This window comes from Puma concolor, chromosome B3, assembly GCF_028749965.1.
Source record: "Puma concolor isolate L17-30 chromosome B3, mPumCon1.1.hap2, whole genome shotgun sequence".
Lineage (NCBI taxonomy): Eukaryota > Metazoa > Chordata > Mammalia > Carnivora > Felidae > Puma > Puma concolor.
This window is the reverse complement of record NC_141672.1, coordinates 74,189,802-74,205,187: the sequence shown is the minus strand read 5'-3', so window position 1 is coordinate 74,205,187 and position 15,386 is coordinate 74,189,802. Positions and strand designations below refer to the sequence as shown.

At 44.4% G+C, this 15,386-nt stretch overlaps 1 protein-coding gene across 1 annotated transcript; it reads right to left on the bottom strand.

The window, feature by feature from the left end:
* Window positions 1-9: 9 nt before the first annotated feature.
* Window positions 10-3,159, bottom strand: SDR39U1 (short chain dehydrogenase/reductase family 39U member 1). Its single transcript, XM_025919596.2, has 6 exons — window positions 3,062-3,159; window positions 2,640-2,746; window positions 2,463-2,545; window positions 1,937-2,058; window positions 1,010-1,153; window positions 10-762 (listed from the first exon to the last, which is right to left on the bottom strand). Exons 1-6 carry the CDS (start codon window positions 3,075-3,077, stop codon window positions 350-352), a joined length of 885 nt encoding a protein of 294 aa, XP_025775381.2. The 5' UTR covers window positions 3,078-3,159; the 3' UTR covers window positions 10-349.
* Between the last annotated feature and the right edge of the window lie 12,227 nt (window positions 3,160-15,386).

The window sequence follows — 15,386 nt, the reverse complement described above, 5'->3', positions numbered from 1 at the left end:
CGAAGCCTGTGAGATAATTTATCTTTATTGCCTCAATCACAGAGAATTCTCTACACAACATAAAGGGTAACTGGGACAGTAATGGGACACACAGGGAAACCAATCTGGAAATTCTTTTCCAAGGAGTTGAAGAGTTTAAGGATCCAACTTGATGAGACTGCAACCTTGAGACACTGGACAGTCTCTCAGTTAAATCAGGTGGAGCAAAGGAACCATGAGGAGGGCAGGGAGAGGAATCTCTAAGGACTAGTTGGTTTCAGGTCTCAGTACCTGAGCCTACTACCTGAGTCTCCAACCAGGAAGCCTCTGTTGAGGGACAGGACTCCGGCCCTGCCAGAGGCCTCCCCGCTTAGGCTACGACTTCCTTCAAGGCAGCCTCTAGCTCTGGGAAGGAATACTGGTAGCCTGTGGCCAGTGTCCGCCGTGGGACCACCTTCTGGCCCTCCAGCAGCATGATGGCACGCTCTTGCCCAAAGACAGCTTGCACCACCATGCTGGGGAGAGGGATGAAGGCTGGGCGGCCTAGGGCAGCGCCCAAAGCCTTGGCAAACTCAGCATTTGTAGTAGTGGGGGCTGGAGCCACTCCATTCAGGACCCCCTGCACGTGGCTTGCTTCAAGGGCATGGGCCAGGATTCCTGTCAGGTCTCTGATGTGAATCCAGGGGAAGAACTGGTGGCCTGAGCCGATGGGGCCCCCCAGGCCCAGGCGGAAGGGCAGCAGCATCTGACTGATGGCACCGCCCCCACGACCCAGCACGACCCCTAGAGCAGGCAAGAGATATGGTCAGATATGGTCGGGGAGGCTCCTCAGCCTCCAGCAGTTCCATAGTTCCTCCTGGTTTCCTCTTCCTCCCTTTTTCCAGGCCAGCTTAGCTCTGTAGTAGCTCAGAGGTATGGCTCTCTCTGGGACTTCCTGTCCTCGCATCCACAACTTGGCCACAAATCTGCCACTCCCCGAGCCCAGGAAGACATTCCAAACCTGTCTGATACCCAGGCCCCTGGTTCTCACCGGAACGCACCACCACCTGGCGTGTAGACTCTCCAGGAAGCCTGGCTGCAGTTTCCCATTTGGTTACCAGGTTGGAGAAAAAGTCAAAATCCCCTCCTGGGCTGTCCTCATCGTACTCTGCAGTCGGGCTGGGCTGGTAGTAAGCTGCCGGTGGAATAGCACTGGTTTGCCCCAACATCCTTGGTCCTGCCTGGCCCTTTGCACCTGATGTTTCCCTTGGTCTTGCCCTCCTAGGTCTTTGGGATCTTCCCATGGGAAGACAGAGCCCTAGTTTTCCTTTGAACTACTCCACGAGTTGACCTGTTCCTGCCCTAGAGTAACTTATCTTTAGTTGTAGCTAAGCTGAGTGACTGCTAGAGTGTAGTGCTTAAGAGCAAAGACTTCGGTGCCAGGCTGCCTGAGATTTATTCTTAGCCCCACCATTTATTAACCCTGTGAGTTCAGGCAAGTTATATAACCTCTCTCTGCAGAATGTTTGCATCTTTACAACAGGAATAACAATAATACCTATCTCTCATAGGGTGCTTGTGAGGGTTAAATGCTGTAATATGTGTAAAACACTTAGACTAGTGGCAGATATATGTTCTATAACCGTTTGCAGTTCTTTGGTCCCAATGGTGAAATACAAGAATCAAATTCTGTTCCCAAAGAACTGTGCTGTGAGAAGCAAGGGACTTGGGAGTAGATGAGGCTTTTTCTGGCACTGAGAGCAGTGCCACTATCCCCTCTTCCTCTGAGAATCCTGGTTTCTCAGAGAAAGTACGCAAAGGTCAGGAGAAATATGCATGGACTGAGGGCCTAGGAAGTTGTTGTGCTTGGAAAAGATCAGTACTCGGGTGTGTATAGCTAGAAGGGCCTGAGCTAACCCCTCGCTGTGCAACCTCTCTTCTTCTGGCTAATATAAAGGGCTGGTGATTTGGGACATACCTACACCAGTGACTAAGACCCAGGCCTTGGGGGGTTGTGGGGCCTTGGTGATGGCTTTAGCCAGTATCTGGGTGGTCTCCAAGCGACTGCTGAGAACCTCCTTCTGGAAGGTTTCGTTCCACCTGCAGGAGGCAAAAAAAAAAAAAAAAAAAAAAAAAAAAAGGGAAGTAAGTCACTAAATACATACACGCATATCCCTTCCTCTTTCCCTGGGGCTCATCCATACCCACTTCTAGTAAACCCCTGCACTGTGGTTTAGAGGAATGGCCCATCTCTCCTGTAGGAAAAAAAAAGGCATGTATCTTGGGTATCTTGAGTTATGAGTGAGGACTAAAGTCAATGGCTGACGCAGGCAGAAGGGCAGGTGGGTGTGGAGGGAGGAGTGGGGCGGGATGAGTAGTTTGGGATAGGAGTTTAGTTCTCAATCGGACATTTCCATTCGCCACAGCTCACAGGTTCTCCTAATCAGGGTCACACCCGTCCTCCCTCTGCTCTGAAGGACATCAGCTTCGGGGCCCTAGCTGACCTTCGGAGAGGGTTGAGGATGTTCTCTCCTGCCAGGTTGACAGCCGCATCACAGGGCGGCAGCCCCGACGTAGCGAGCTCATCCTGTTGAAGAAAACAATGAGGCAGGTACGGGTGGTGGCTTGCCCTGCGCCGCCAAACCAGACCTTCTCCCATAGCTTCCAGAGGATGGACATACCCAGGTGATCCGACCGGGCCCGGGCTTTCGGGAGACCAACGTCACTTCGTGGCCCCTGGCTTTCAACAGCTGGGTTAGGGCTGTCCCAATGAAGCCCGTCCCGCCACCTGACCAGAAATTACGAGCTATTTATCCTCTCGGGGGGGGGGGTCACCTTCCGTCCCCGCATGTGGCCCCCTCCTCTGGTGCTATCCCATCTGACTCCAGACTTCTCCCCCCTCCCCCCTCCCGCGATGCAAAAGTGACACAGGTCACAGGGACTGGGGGAGATTCGGCTTCCTGAGATAGGAAGCCAAGGCTGGTGCACGACTACCAGTGCACGATTCATTGCCCTCCCTCAAAAACGATCTCCCACCTCCCAGTCTTTTGTTTCAACCTTTCCATAAGCCCGCCCCCGATTCTCCCTTTCTGCCCTCCCTCACCCACAAGCACCCGCATAGCGACCAGGACCTAACGCGCCCGCGCAAGATTTAGGGGGGAGTTCCCAATCTGGAAACGACCGCCCAATCCTGGAAGCGACATTTGTGCGCATGTGTCTCTCGAGAAGCGCGCTCCAATAGGGGGGCGGGCAGGATTGAGACTGGGCGTGGTCCTCCTTGGCGACCCGGAAGAGTTCATAGAGAAGGCTGTATATTTCAGCGCGAGGAGTGGCTGGGAAGGGGCCGGGGTGCGATGTGGTAGGCTTAGACCCAGTGGGCGGGCAAAGAAGGTACGAAGGCAGAGCACGGAAGGTTTTAGAGTGGGGAGCACACAGCCACCCACCCATGACCGAAAGCCCGTAGAGATTTGAATGTCCTTTCAGCCTGGCGAATTGGTAGTAACGCAAGAGAATTTCTCTATCTGTACTATGGATTTCTTTCGGCCTGGCCTCTTCATCCTTTCTTCTCCCTGTTCTGCTTCCTTTCTATCTTCATTTGAAATTTTTTAAGTTACTCTCCTCTCAACCCTTTTCCAGCCTATTTCTTCGGATGCTAATGCCCTCTGTCTTCACCTGCATAGCCATACTTCTCCAAGGAGTGGTGTCCATTTTTACTCCCCAATTCACTCCCGTCCTTTGCCTTTATTGTTTATTGACTCTGTCAAGAGCAGTAATTTCCTATGTGTCACCAAAACAAATGCCTAGTTTCCAGTTATTTTTCTTGACCTCGGTTTCACTGGACACTTGTCGACTTCTCCCTCCCTTTGGAAATCGTCATGTCTCAGCCTTCGTGAAAGCCACAGCTCTCTTCTGTGTGTTTCTCCAAACTTTTCAGTTTCTGTTGCTTGCTCTGCTTCGAAGGTGTTAAAATGTTGGTATTTCCTCAAAGCTGGGACCTAGGACCTTCCTCTCTTCGCTCTGCACTTTCTCCCAAGTGTATGTGGGTGAATTTGAGGCTGGACACCTAATTCCTGAACCTGCTTTGAAAGCGTAAGCAGCACTATAGCTGTGTTAGTTGCATTAGTAACTTAGGCCCACCTTCTGTTTTGTTCTCTACTTAATTATGTTTTAGTACCGCTTATCATTAACTTTGCCCTTTTCGCCCCTACTCCCTGTTTACCCACTGATTGTAAAAAACTAATGAGGACCAGACGGTAACATCTGTCTTCAAAATTATCTGACGTGCCTGATATACCAAGTCCTGCTCGGCCACTCATTTTCCGGAAACATAGCACACCTCCATCCCCCTTTCAGGATTTCAGTAACCCCCTCACCCACCTCTCATGTATTCACCTCCTTCCCCAAACATTTATAAGCTGTCCCTTCACTCAACAGAGCAAGGCAGCTTTATGAATGATCCTCTTTCTTCTCGTTGGGCTGCTCTGCTAATAAAACTTATTTGCTTCAAAACTGGTGTCTCAGACATTGATGCTTACTGAACATCCGGTGCACCGACAAGTGTGAGTTCAGTAACAAATACAGTTACCAGTTTTTCAGAGGCTTCCCAACATCCTATGCAACTTGAATTTCTCCTTTGACCTTTTGACTCTATAAAAACTTGTCACTAGACACTTCTTCTTGGATTTCTGAAAACTTGTTGATTTTATTTACCAAGTATCTCCCACATCCATCTGTTTGTCTCTGCCACCACCACTCTCTTTTAAGTTATTATGCTCTTTTGTGTAAATTTCTGCAGCAGGCTCCTAGTAGGTCTCCCTGCTTCTGCGTCTTTCTCCTCTCCAACCTGTTCAACACATTGCAAACTGAATGATTTAAAAAGCTGCGCGGAGAACACTATGGTGACATACAACTCCTGAAAACAAAAGCAAAGACAAAAAGCAAAAAACCCCAACCCCCCAAAACCTCCCATTGTAAGTTTCCTGGATGTGCTGGGTAAAATGTAACACATCTTCATTTAAATACGTTGTTAAGGCAACTAGAAAATAAAGGAAATCCTCAGAGACCAAAAAACAAGTCTTGGAACTGAGGCTACCTTGTGGTTGTTTGTCAGAGTAACCTAGGGGTGTGGGTGACAGCAGAGAATGCCTCAGACTCCTGCATAAAGCTCTTGGTGGGCTATGTTCTTAGGGGAAAAAATGAGTTTAAAAAAGCCTAGCGCCTGGTTGGCTCAGTCAGAAGAGTGTATGACTCTTGATTTTCAGGTTGTGAGTTTCAGGGCGGCGTGGGGGGGGGGGGGCTGGGAGGGTGGGGGGAGCAGAGATTACTTAAGTAAATAAAACTTAAAAAACAAACGCCCACTTAGTATCAAAGAACATGACCAGGAAACTTGTTTCTGCAGGCTTGGCTCTCCCCTAGGATTGGTTGTAAAAAAATTTCCTTCCCTGAGAAGTTGTATCTATTGTCTGGCCCTCCTGCAGATTCGGAGTTTGAAGTAATTGTTGCCTGCTTGGACTAGAAAGCCCTGAGCCAAAAATTTAAGTGTTCCAGATATGAATAGAAATAAATTTTCCCTTGGTTTCACAGGATCCCAATTGATAAAATCCTGCCAATCACACAATCCAGAACACACGAAAAAATCCAAGCTACTCTGGGGAGGGGTCAGCTGAAATAATACATAGCTGAATTAGACCAAAAAGGATTTCAGATATTAGAATTATGAGATATAGAATATGAAACTACCAAATCCAAAATGTTTCAAGAGGAGACATTAAAAACATGACAAAGAGAAGATACTATTTTAAAAATTCCAGCAGAATTGATAAACCAATTAGAATTTCTAAAAATTAAAAACATAATAACTGAAATTCAAAAACTCTTTGAATGAGTTTAACATCAGGGAATAGATTTAGCATTGGTTAAGAGATGATTAACTAGATATGAAGACATTACCCAGCATACAGCACAGAGAGACAAAGAGGTAGAAAATACAAAACAGAGGGTAAGAGACAAGGAAGATAAAGTGAGAGATTCAAATTCTATTTGGAGTCTTGGTAGAGAGGAAACAGAGGAAGGGACAGAGAAAATGTTTAAAGAGATAATAGCTGATTATTTTTCCAAATTAATGAAAGGTATGAATACTCAGATTCAATAAGCAAAATGAATCTCAAGTAGAATAAATAAAAAGAAGAGAAATCCATACCTAGTCCCATCATTGTAAAAGTATAAAAACCAAGAAGAGATATTAAAAGAGGGCAGAAAGATTATCTATAAAAAAAATAACAATTAGACGGACAACAGACACCTTAGCTACAATACAAACCAGTGGAGTAATACATTAAAACCTTCAAAGGGGAAGAGAAAATAATGGCCAACCTAGAACTGTTTACAAGCTGGCATTCAAGAATGAAGGTAAACGATGGTATGCTTAGACAAGCCAAAGAAGGGAGCATTTGTTATCATCAGAGTTACAAACTTTGTCAGGAAAAAAGAAAAGGGTCTCAAAAGGAAGGTGTGAGATGCAGGAGAATAATGAGCAAAAAGCTGGTAAACAAATGGGGAAATATAAACAAATATTGGTTATATAGAGCAACACAATGATACATAATTTGTGGGTAAAAACTGAAGCAGAACTAAAATGTTAGTCACCGATAATGGAGCTGGAGCTGAGTTGTTGGGGAAGGGTAACAGTCCTGAATAATACTAAACTTTGTTAAATATCCATTTAACAAATGAAGGGCAACTATTATATATTAGAAACAAAATGTGCACTTATAAATCAGTAGAGACAACAAAACAATCTAATCAATAAAAAAAGTCATTGAGAAACAATAAAAAAAGAAAGTTTAGACAAAATTAGAAGATTCAAAGTAAGATAATAGGAATAATCAGTATCTATAATACATTTAGACTAAGAAATTGAATTAATTACATGCACTGGAATTCTAGATTTCAACGTGGATGAATCTTACAACTGTAATGTTGAGCAGAAAGGAAGTTGGAGGAAAGTATTTATGGTATGATACTATTTGTTTAAAGAGTAGAAATTGGCCAAATAATGCACTCTTAATTGGGGAGGTAGATTTAAAGTAACAAGAAAGGCATGAAAAATCCTCAGGATAGCATTTACCTGTGGGAGTGAGTGGAAAGGCAGTCAGGGAGGGGGACTCAAGGGACCCTGACTTCTTACTTCTTAGGCTAGTTGGTGGGTACATGAACCTTCGTTTTGTTTTTCTTTGTAACTTTTAGTTGTCTGAAGTATAAGAAATAAAAATTTGTGGTGGATTTAAAATTTATAGTCCTGTCTCAGATGTGCAGAAACAGAACTTTAGTTTTTAAAACCGAACCCCACTTGCTCATGAACGTTTTTCTTTGGCAGTGGAATAAACTCAAACTCACCCAACCAAAGTAACTTCCTCACTTCTAGTTTAAAGTTCTCATCTCACTCAGTTTTCTAGGAGTAAATTCGCAGTCTTTCAGAGTGCCTTGTTCCTCTTCTCCCTTCCCTCTTCCCGCTGGACACCAGGGTGTAGGAGGCCCATGGTCCAGGCACTGCCATCCAGTTCTCAGAGATTTGAGAAGGCCAAATCTCTTCTCATTTGGCCTTTTCATGTTGCCTGCTGTGGGCTGAGACACGGCTGGTTAGGCTGGGCCTCTGGGCATAGTTGTTTGATACAAACTCCCATGCTTCTGGGTATTATATCTTCTGCCTATAATACCCGTGGTCCTGGCCAAGATCCCAGTGTTCTAAGAATGTCTGCTAGGAGATTGAGGAACAGTGGCTTGTCTTCTGACCAATAGCATAGAATGTGTGGGGCTTGGTAAGTCTCCCCGTAGGCCCCCTCCTGATTTTCTACTACAGTCTTTGCTGCCTAGGCACCGCGCTGTGGTCTAGCACTGTTAGTTATATACTGCTGTTAACAAATGATCTCAAAACTTAGTGGTTTGAGGGGTGCCTGTCTGGCTCAGTCGGTAAAGTATATGACTCTTGATTGATCTTGGGGTTGTAAGTTTGAGTCCCATATTGGGTGTAGAGATTACTTAAAAGAAAATCTTAAAAAATGATACTTAGTGGCTTGAAACAACAATAATAATATTTATTATCTCATACAGTTTCTGTGGGTTAGGGATATGGGAGCAGCTTAGCTAGGTGGTTGTGGCTTAGGGTCAGTCATTAAGTTATGGCCAAGATAACAAGGCCGCAATCATCTGAAGACCCGGAGGGCCCTTTCCCAAGGTGGCTCACTCCCTTGGCTGCTGGCAAGAGACCTTGTGTCTTGCCGGTTGTTGGTAGAAAACTTCAATTTCTTGCCACGTGGATGTCTCCATAGGGCTTCTTGAGTACCCTTATGACACAGCAGCATGTTTGCCTGGATCTAGAGATCTAAGAGAGAAAGAATGAAGAGGAAGCCTCAATGCCCTTAACGACCCACTTAGACTTGGAAGTTGCTTTTATCATAATCTGTTTCTTTTTTTAAAAAATTTACTTATTTATTTATTTTGAGAGAGAGAGAGAGAGGGAGAGAGAGGGAGAGAGAGAATGAGCAAAGGAGGGGCAGAGAGAGAGAGGGAGACAGAGGATCTGAAGCAGGCTCCGCACCAACAGCAGTGAGCCTGATGTGGGGTTTGATCTCACAAACCACGAGATCATGACCTGAGCTGAAGTTGAATGCTTAACCGACTGAGCCACTCAGGCGACCCCCATAATCTGTTTCTTAGAAGTGAGTTACCAAGTTCAAGTAGAGGGGAATTTGGCTCCAACTTTGGAAGGCAGGAGTGTCAAAGAATTTGTGGACATATTTTATGTTTTATTTTATTATTTTTTTAAGTTTATTTATTTTTGAGAGATTCAGAGACAGTGTGAATGAGGGAGGGGCAGAGAGAGAGGGAGAGAGAGAATCCCAAGCAGGCTCTCCACCATCAGCACATAGCCTGATGCGGGCTTGAACACATGAAACCATGAGATCATGATCTGAGCTGAAACAGAGTTGGATATTTAACTGACTGAGCCACCCAGGTGCCCCTTGTGGACATATTTTAAAAGCATCACAAGCTCTGTGCTGCAATTGGGGCTTCTGGGAGAGCCTTGCAAGCTCTCAGCTATGCTTGGGGATTGCAGCACAGTCCTGCGGTTTTCAGATATGCCCTCTACCTCTCTGGGTTGGGTGTCTCTCCCTGCCACTCTAGTTGAGTTCCTTTTCAGAGAAGCCAGGCAGCATTTATAATCTAGTTTTGACCTTTCCAAGCCTCCTTGACCTCCTATTCCCAGCCCAGGAAAAGCTATGTGATGGACAATAGCTCTGATATCATATCCTTTTTCTTTTCTATTCTTTGATTTACAGAACAAATTCTTTGCTCCATCTTCTAAGATCTAGTTTGTTGGAACACTTAAGTATTTTCTTCTCTAAAAACTTTGCTCTTGCAAGTGAATCTCCTACTTTCCAGGCTATTCCAGGCTCATCTCTATTGTAATTTGGCTTTATTTTCAGGAAGATTTATCCCCTTGATCACAAGGATGGATTCTTGGCTTCTAATCCTAGAAAAAAAATCTCTCATTGGACTGAATTTGTTCATGTGTCCATCTCCAAACCGACAATTGTGGCCAAGTATGAAGTGTTCTGATTGGCCAGGCCTGGGACATGTGTCTATTGCTGGACCAGGGTGGCGGGGAGTCCCTACTCATCGTCCTCAGCCAGGTTTCTGAGGTATCAAGGGACTCCTCCTCTCTTCAACCACACTCTAGTTATTGACCAACCCTTCTCTCTCTCCTGGCTCTCTTTTCTTACAGTGAGTTGGGGAGGGGACTGGGCAGAGGGAAAGGAGGTTCTGCTAAATCAGATGCCCTAAGACCATGGATTCAGGGGGGTGGAGTTTCATCAATATCCTCATGGAGGTGAGGCAGGAGTTCCTTCCAGAGCTGTGTATCCTTTGTGGGAGGGAATATACATAGGGACAGTGCTAGCTCCCAGCAACCACTTCTCTCCCAGTAGGCTGATGGGAAACAGGTCCTGTCTGAGTGTACTCAGTTTCTCCTCAAACTCCTCAAAGTCTTTCGTCTTCTGCGTCCTGGGGGTGAGTGGGTTGACTTCTCCTTCTTTTTTAGCCTCTCCTTTTACAACTGAACTAAAGTTAAGCTGTTTGCAGCGCTCACAGTACATCTGACACTTCAGCTGTGAAAACATTCAAATCGGAGCCAAACAACAAGACATGAGAAATTTGTCTGCATCTGGGTATTGGTGCAAATGCAGCTGGTTTGCCTTTCAGGAAGACAAGGGTCTCTTCTGAGTCTGTAGCAATCACAAGGATTTCATTCATTGAAATGGGACTGTTTCCCCCACAGCTGCTTTCTGAAATAGCAAAAGAAGCTGAGCACAGTCCCTCTGGGTGGTCAGGCCATCACCACAGGGTGCGACAGGAAGCCAAAACTTGGGGGGGGGTATCCTGGCTGCTCCCCTCAACTTGGGCAGGGGCAGAGTGGGTTGGGGGTTTGCTGGTGACAAGCACTTCTTCCTTTCTCCCATGCCACCTCTAATTGTGTGAATGTCCCTCTGCTTCATTTTCTTTGGGCAGATTTTTGCAACTTCTCTCAGGCTCTGGAATGTTGCTTGCTAAATGCGATTCACATCATCATGTCACATGGTTTCTTATTAAAATATGATACAACCATCCAACCAACCATCCAACCAAAATCTTAATACTGGAGACACAGCAGACTAAGGAACCTAGAATCTCCTCCCTCCCTTTAAAAATAGTCTTCTCTGGGGGTGCCTGGGTGGCTTAGTTGGTTAAGCGTCCGACTCTTGATTTTGGTTCAGGTCATGATCTCACGGTTCATGAGTTCGAGCCTCGCATCTGGTTCCATGCACGGAGCCTACTTGGGATTCTTTCTCCCTCTCTCTTTGCCCCTTCCCTGCACTCTCTCTCTCTCTCAAAATAAATAAATAAACTGAAAAAAAAAATGAAGATAGTTTCCTCTGACCCCAGGGTTTGTGGTGATAGAAGCAGTGTTTTGATAGAAGCAGAGTCTCGCCATTTGTGGAAAGGCCAGGTTTTCTCCTAGGGCTCCATCTTCTCTTCTCTCTCCTCCATGAAGAGTTCTAGATGCCACTCCCTCTAGTCAGACCCCTATCCAAACATCTGTTCCCAGTGGGGCCTTACTCAGGAGTTAATACCTTTTCACCCCTCACATTAGCGCCATCTCCTTCTGTTCTTGTTCTGCTGTGAAGACCATGTGCCCCTGAGATCTCTCTGAGTCTTGTTTCCAGAGCAGTGAGTGAGAAATGAGTTAAGGTTTGCCTTCCTGTGTGCTCTGCCAGTGCTGGCTGGAGTGTGTGTGTGTGTGTGTGTGTGTGTGTGTGAGAGAGAGAGAGAGAGAGAGGAAGGGAGAGGTACACACATAGAGAAACACACACAGAGATTAACTAGCCTTTTGTCAGGCTGAAGGGAAATGTTCATCATGAGCAACAGCTCTTGCACCACCAGAGGCCTCACTAGCCCAGAACCAGAAGTCCTGTTTCCTCTCCTCTCAAAGGGAGGGCCACCGTCTGCAGACTGTCATCAGTGTTCCAGTCCTGGACTGTAAAATGGCCATCAGGAGGCTTTTCCTGGGTTTGCTTTTCCCCCTGGCCAACAGTGTAGCAAATAGATACAAGCAGGAAAAGCCACACCAAGTCAGGTGACAAAATGGTCCTCCTATCTCATGGCCGGGTCATGGCTTACTAAACAGGAGATCTGAAACCCTTAATGGTGTATGAAGAACTTATGAAGGCTTATCTGATCCGCAGGGACTGAACGGGAAGATGATTAATGGGACATACTTCCAGAGAAAAAGAAGGAGACGGATGGGCAGATGAGAGTTGAAGTGGCCCTGTATGTGAGGAAGACATGAACAATCTTAAAGCAAAAGCTTATATACGGTCTCTGGGAGGAGATCACATTCTCACGGGATTCTCAAAATCACATTCACACATAATAAAATGTTTGCCGATTTTATGACACGGCACATTCTTGCGGTTGCTGTAGAAGGCAGATCACCGCCAGATGAACACAGATTATTTATTCACTGGCCTGCTAGAACTATTTGGCACCCTTTTGGGGAACTCTTGAGTGAGTGGGTGAGGGGGTGAGAAGCAAAGCATGTTTTTATTGTTCAAGATGTACTGGATGAAACAGTCAAGGGTGAATGGAAAACAGCAGAGCTCTGTCCACTGTGGATCACCTGACCAGTTCGAAGAGTAAAGAGAGAGGCTGGAGCAGCTGTCAGTTTATTTTCATTTTTTAAAATGTTTTACTTATTTTTGAGAGAGAGATAGAGAGACAGAGCATGAGTGGGGGAGGGGCAGAGAGAGAAGGAGACACAAAATCCAAAGCAGGCTCCATCCAGGCTTTGAACTGTCAGCACAGAGCCCGACATGGGGCTCGAACCCACAAACCCTGAGATTGTGACCTGAGTTGAAGTCGGATGTTTAACCGACTGAGCCACCCAGGTGCCCCTGGAGCAGCTGTCAGTTTAATACGGACTGTACTGCTTGAGGAAAGGCTGGAACATGGTTTGTTAGGGTGGAATTGGAGGTGATGTCTTTACCTTGGGTGTGGAACTAGACTGCGGTATAAGCCAGGCCAGGTGTGAGCCATACTTTCTTTAGTAATAGTGTTTGTGCCCAGTTAAGTCCAACATTTTTGTGGGAGAACAGAGATCACACATAAAACAGGAAAATTAGTTAATGAATAATTGCAAGGTAAAATATTAAAAGGCAACAACCCTGTAAGTTAAGAAATAAGATGTCTGGATTAATGTTTCCAGGCATTAAAAAAAAAAAAAAAATCCTCATTGGTGGTTAACCAGCATCGTAAAAGAGGCTTCTATGGGTAAAAATCTGCCTTTAAAACATATGGTCAAATTGGCTGGGTGAGGAGAAAAGGAGCTTACTGAATAGCAAGAGTTTTATCTCTCTCTCTCTCTATCTATCTATCTATAGATATATATAGAGTGGGTATATATATAAATATATATAAAATAGAAATATATTAAATATATATTTAAATAGAAATATATATATTTAAATATGTATTTAAGTTCATTTATTTATTTTTGAGAGAGAGCAGAGAGACAGGGAGAGGGAGAATCCTAATCAGGGGCCGCGCTGTCAGCACGGAGCTCAATCTCAGGATCCATGAGATCAACCTGAACCAAAATCAAAAGTCCGATGCTTAGCCAACTGAGCCACCCAGGTGCCCCAGCAAGAGTTAGATATTAACTAGTAATAAGGTAACCGAAACACTGAGAGGGACTGAGAACCAACTTAACAACAACAAAAAAAATTCAAACTTTTAATTGCAGTGGGTAACACTACTGTAACTCAGTGAGTTATCACAGAGTGAGCGCGTCTCTGTAACCACTACCCCAGTCAGGAATAGAACATTACCAGCTCTCCAGAAGGCCCTCATTCCCCAACCATGTGCCTTTTCCTAATTCTTTTTTCTTTTTATAATTTAACTTTATTTTTTATTTTTTTAAATTTACATCCCAATTAGTTAGTTTATAGTGAAGCAATGATTTCAGGAGTAGATTCCTTAATGCCCCTTACCCATTTAGCCCATCCCCCCTCCCACAACCCCTCCAGCAACCCTCAGTTTGTTCTCCATATTTATGAGTCTCTTTTGTTTTGTCCCCCTCCCTGTTTTTATATTATTTTTGTTTCCCTTCCCTTATGTTCATCTGTTTTGTCTCTTAAAGTCCTCATATGAGTGAAATCATATGAGTTTTGTCTTTCTCTGACTAATTTCACTTAGCATAACACCCTCCAGTTCCATCCACATAGTTGCAAATGGCAAGATTTCATTCTTTTTCATTGCCGAGTAATACTCCATTGTATATGTATATACCACATCTTCTTTATCCATTCATCCATCGATGGACATTTGGGCTCTTTGCATACTTTGGCTATTGTTGAGAGTACTGCTATAAAAATGGGGGTGCATGTGTCCCTTTGAAACAGCACACCTGTATCCCTTGGATAAATGCCTAGTAGTGCAATTGCTGAGTCATAAAAAACTGAGTCATAGTCATAAAAAAAAAAAACTTATTTTTAGTTTTTTGATGAACCTCCATACTGTTTCCAGAGTGGCTGCACCAGCTTGCATTCCCGCCAAAAATGCCAAAGAGATCCTCTTTCTCCGCATCCTCGCCAACATCTGCTGTTGCCTGAGTTGTTAATGTTAGCTATTCTGACAGGGTAAGGTGGTATCTCATTGTGGTTTTGATTTGTATTTCCCTGATGATGAGTGATGTGGAGAATTTTTTCATGTGTCAGTTGGTCATCTGGATGTCTTCTTTGGAGAAGTGTCTATTCATGTCTTTTGCTCATTTCTTCACTGGATTATTTGTTTTTTAGGTGCTGAGTTTGGTAAGTTCTTTGTAGATTTTGGATACTAACCCTTTATCTGATGTGTCATTTGCAAATATCTTCTCCCATTCTGTCAGTTACCTTTTAGTTTTGCTGATTGTTTCCTTCCATGTGCAGAAGTTTTTTTATTTTGATGAGGTCCCAGTAGTTCATTTTTGCTTTTGTTTCCCTTGCCTCCAGAGACGTGTTGAGTAAGAAGTTGCTGCAGCCAAGATCAAAGAGGTTTTTGCCTGCTTTCTCCTCGAGGATTTTGATGGCTTCCTGTCTTACATTGAGGTCTTTCAGCCACTTTGAGTTCATTTTTGTGTCTGGTGTAAGAAAGTGGTCCAGGTTGATTCTTCTGCATGTTGCTGTCCAGTTTTCCCAGCACCAGTTGCTGAAGAGCCTGTCTTTATTCCTTTGGATACTCTTTCCTGCTTTGTCAAATATTAGTTGCCCATACGTTTGTGGGTCCATTTCTGGGTTCTCTCTTCTATTCCATTGATTTGAGTGTCTGTTCTTGTGCCAGTACCATACTGTCTTGATGATTACAGCTTTGTAGTATAGCTTGAAGTCTGGGATTGTAATTCCTCTAGCTTTGGCTTTCTTGTTCAAGATTGTTTTGGCTATTTGGGGTCTTTTCTGGTTCCATACAAATTTTAGGATTATTTGTTCTAGCTCTGTGAAGAATGCTGGTGTTACTTTGGTAGGGATTGCATTCAATATGTAGATTGCTTTGGGTAGTATCGACATTTTAACAATATTTGTTCTTCCTATCCAGGAGCATGGAATCTTTTTCCATTTATTGGTGTCGTCTTCAATTTCTTTCATCAGCTTTCTATAGTTTTCAGTGTATAGATTTTTCACCTCTTTGGTTAGATTTATTCCTAGGTATTTTATGTTTTTTTTGTGCAACTGTAAATGGGATGGATTCTTTGATTTCTCTTTCTGTTGCTTCATTGTTGGTGTATAGGAATGCAACCGATTTCTGTGCATTGGTTTTATATCCTGCGACTTTGCTGAATTCATGGATCAGTTCTAGCAGTT

Bases quoted from the DNA above. Each gene is read 5' to 3' on its own strand.
- SDR39U1 (XM_025919596.2), bottom strand. The intron at 2,546-2,639 runs GTATGTCCATCC...TTTCTTCAACAG, and splicing joins GGCCCGGTCGGATCACCTGG to GATGAGCTCGCTACGTCGGG. The intron at 1,154-1,936 runs GTATGTCCCAAA...TTCCACCGGCAG, and splicing joins GGTCTTAGTCACTGGTGTAG to CTTACTACCAGCCCAGCCCG.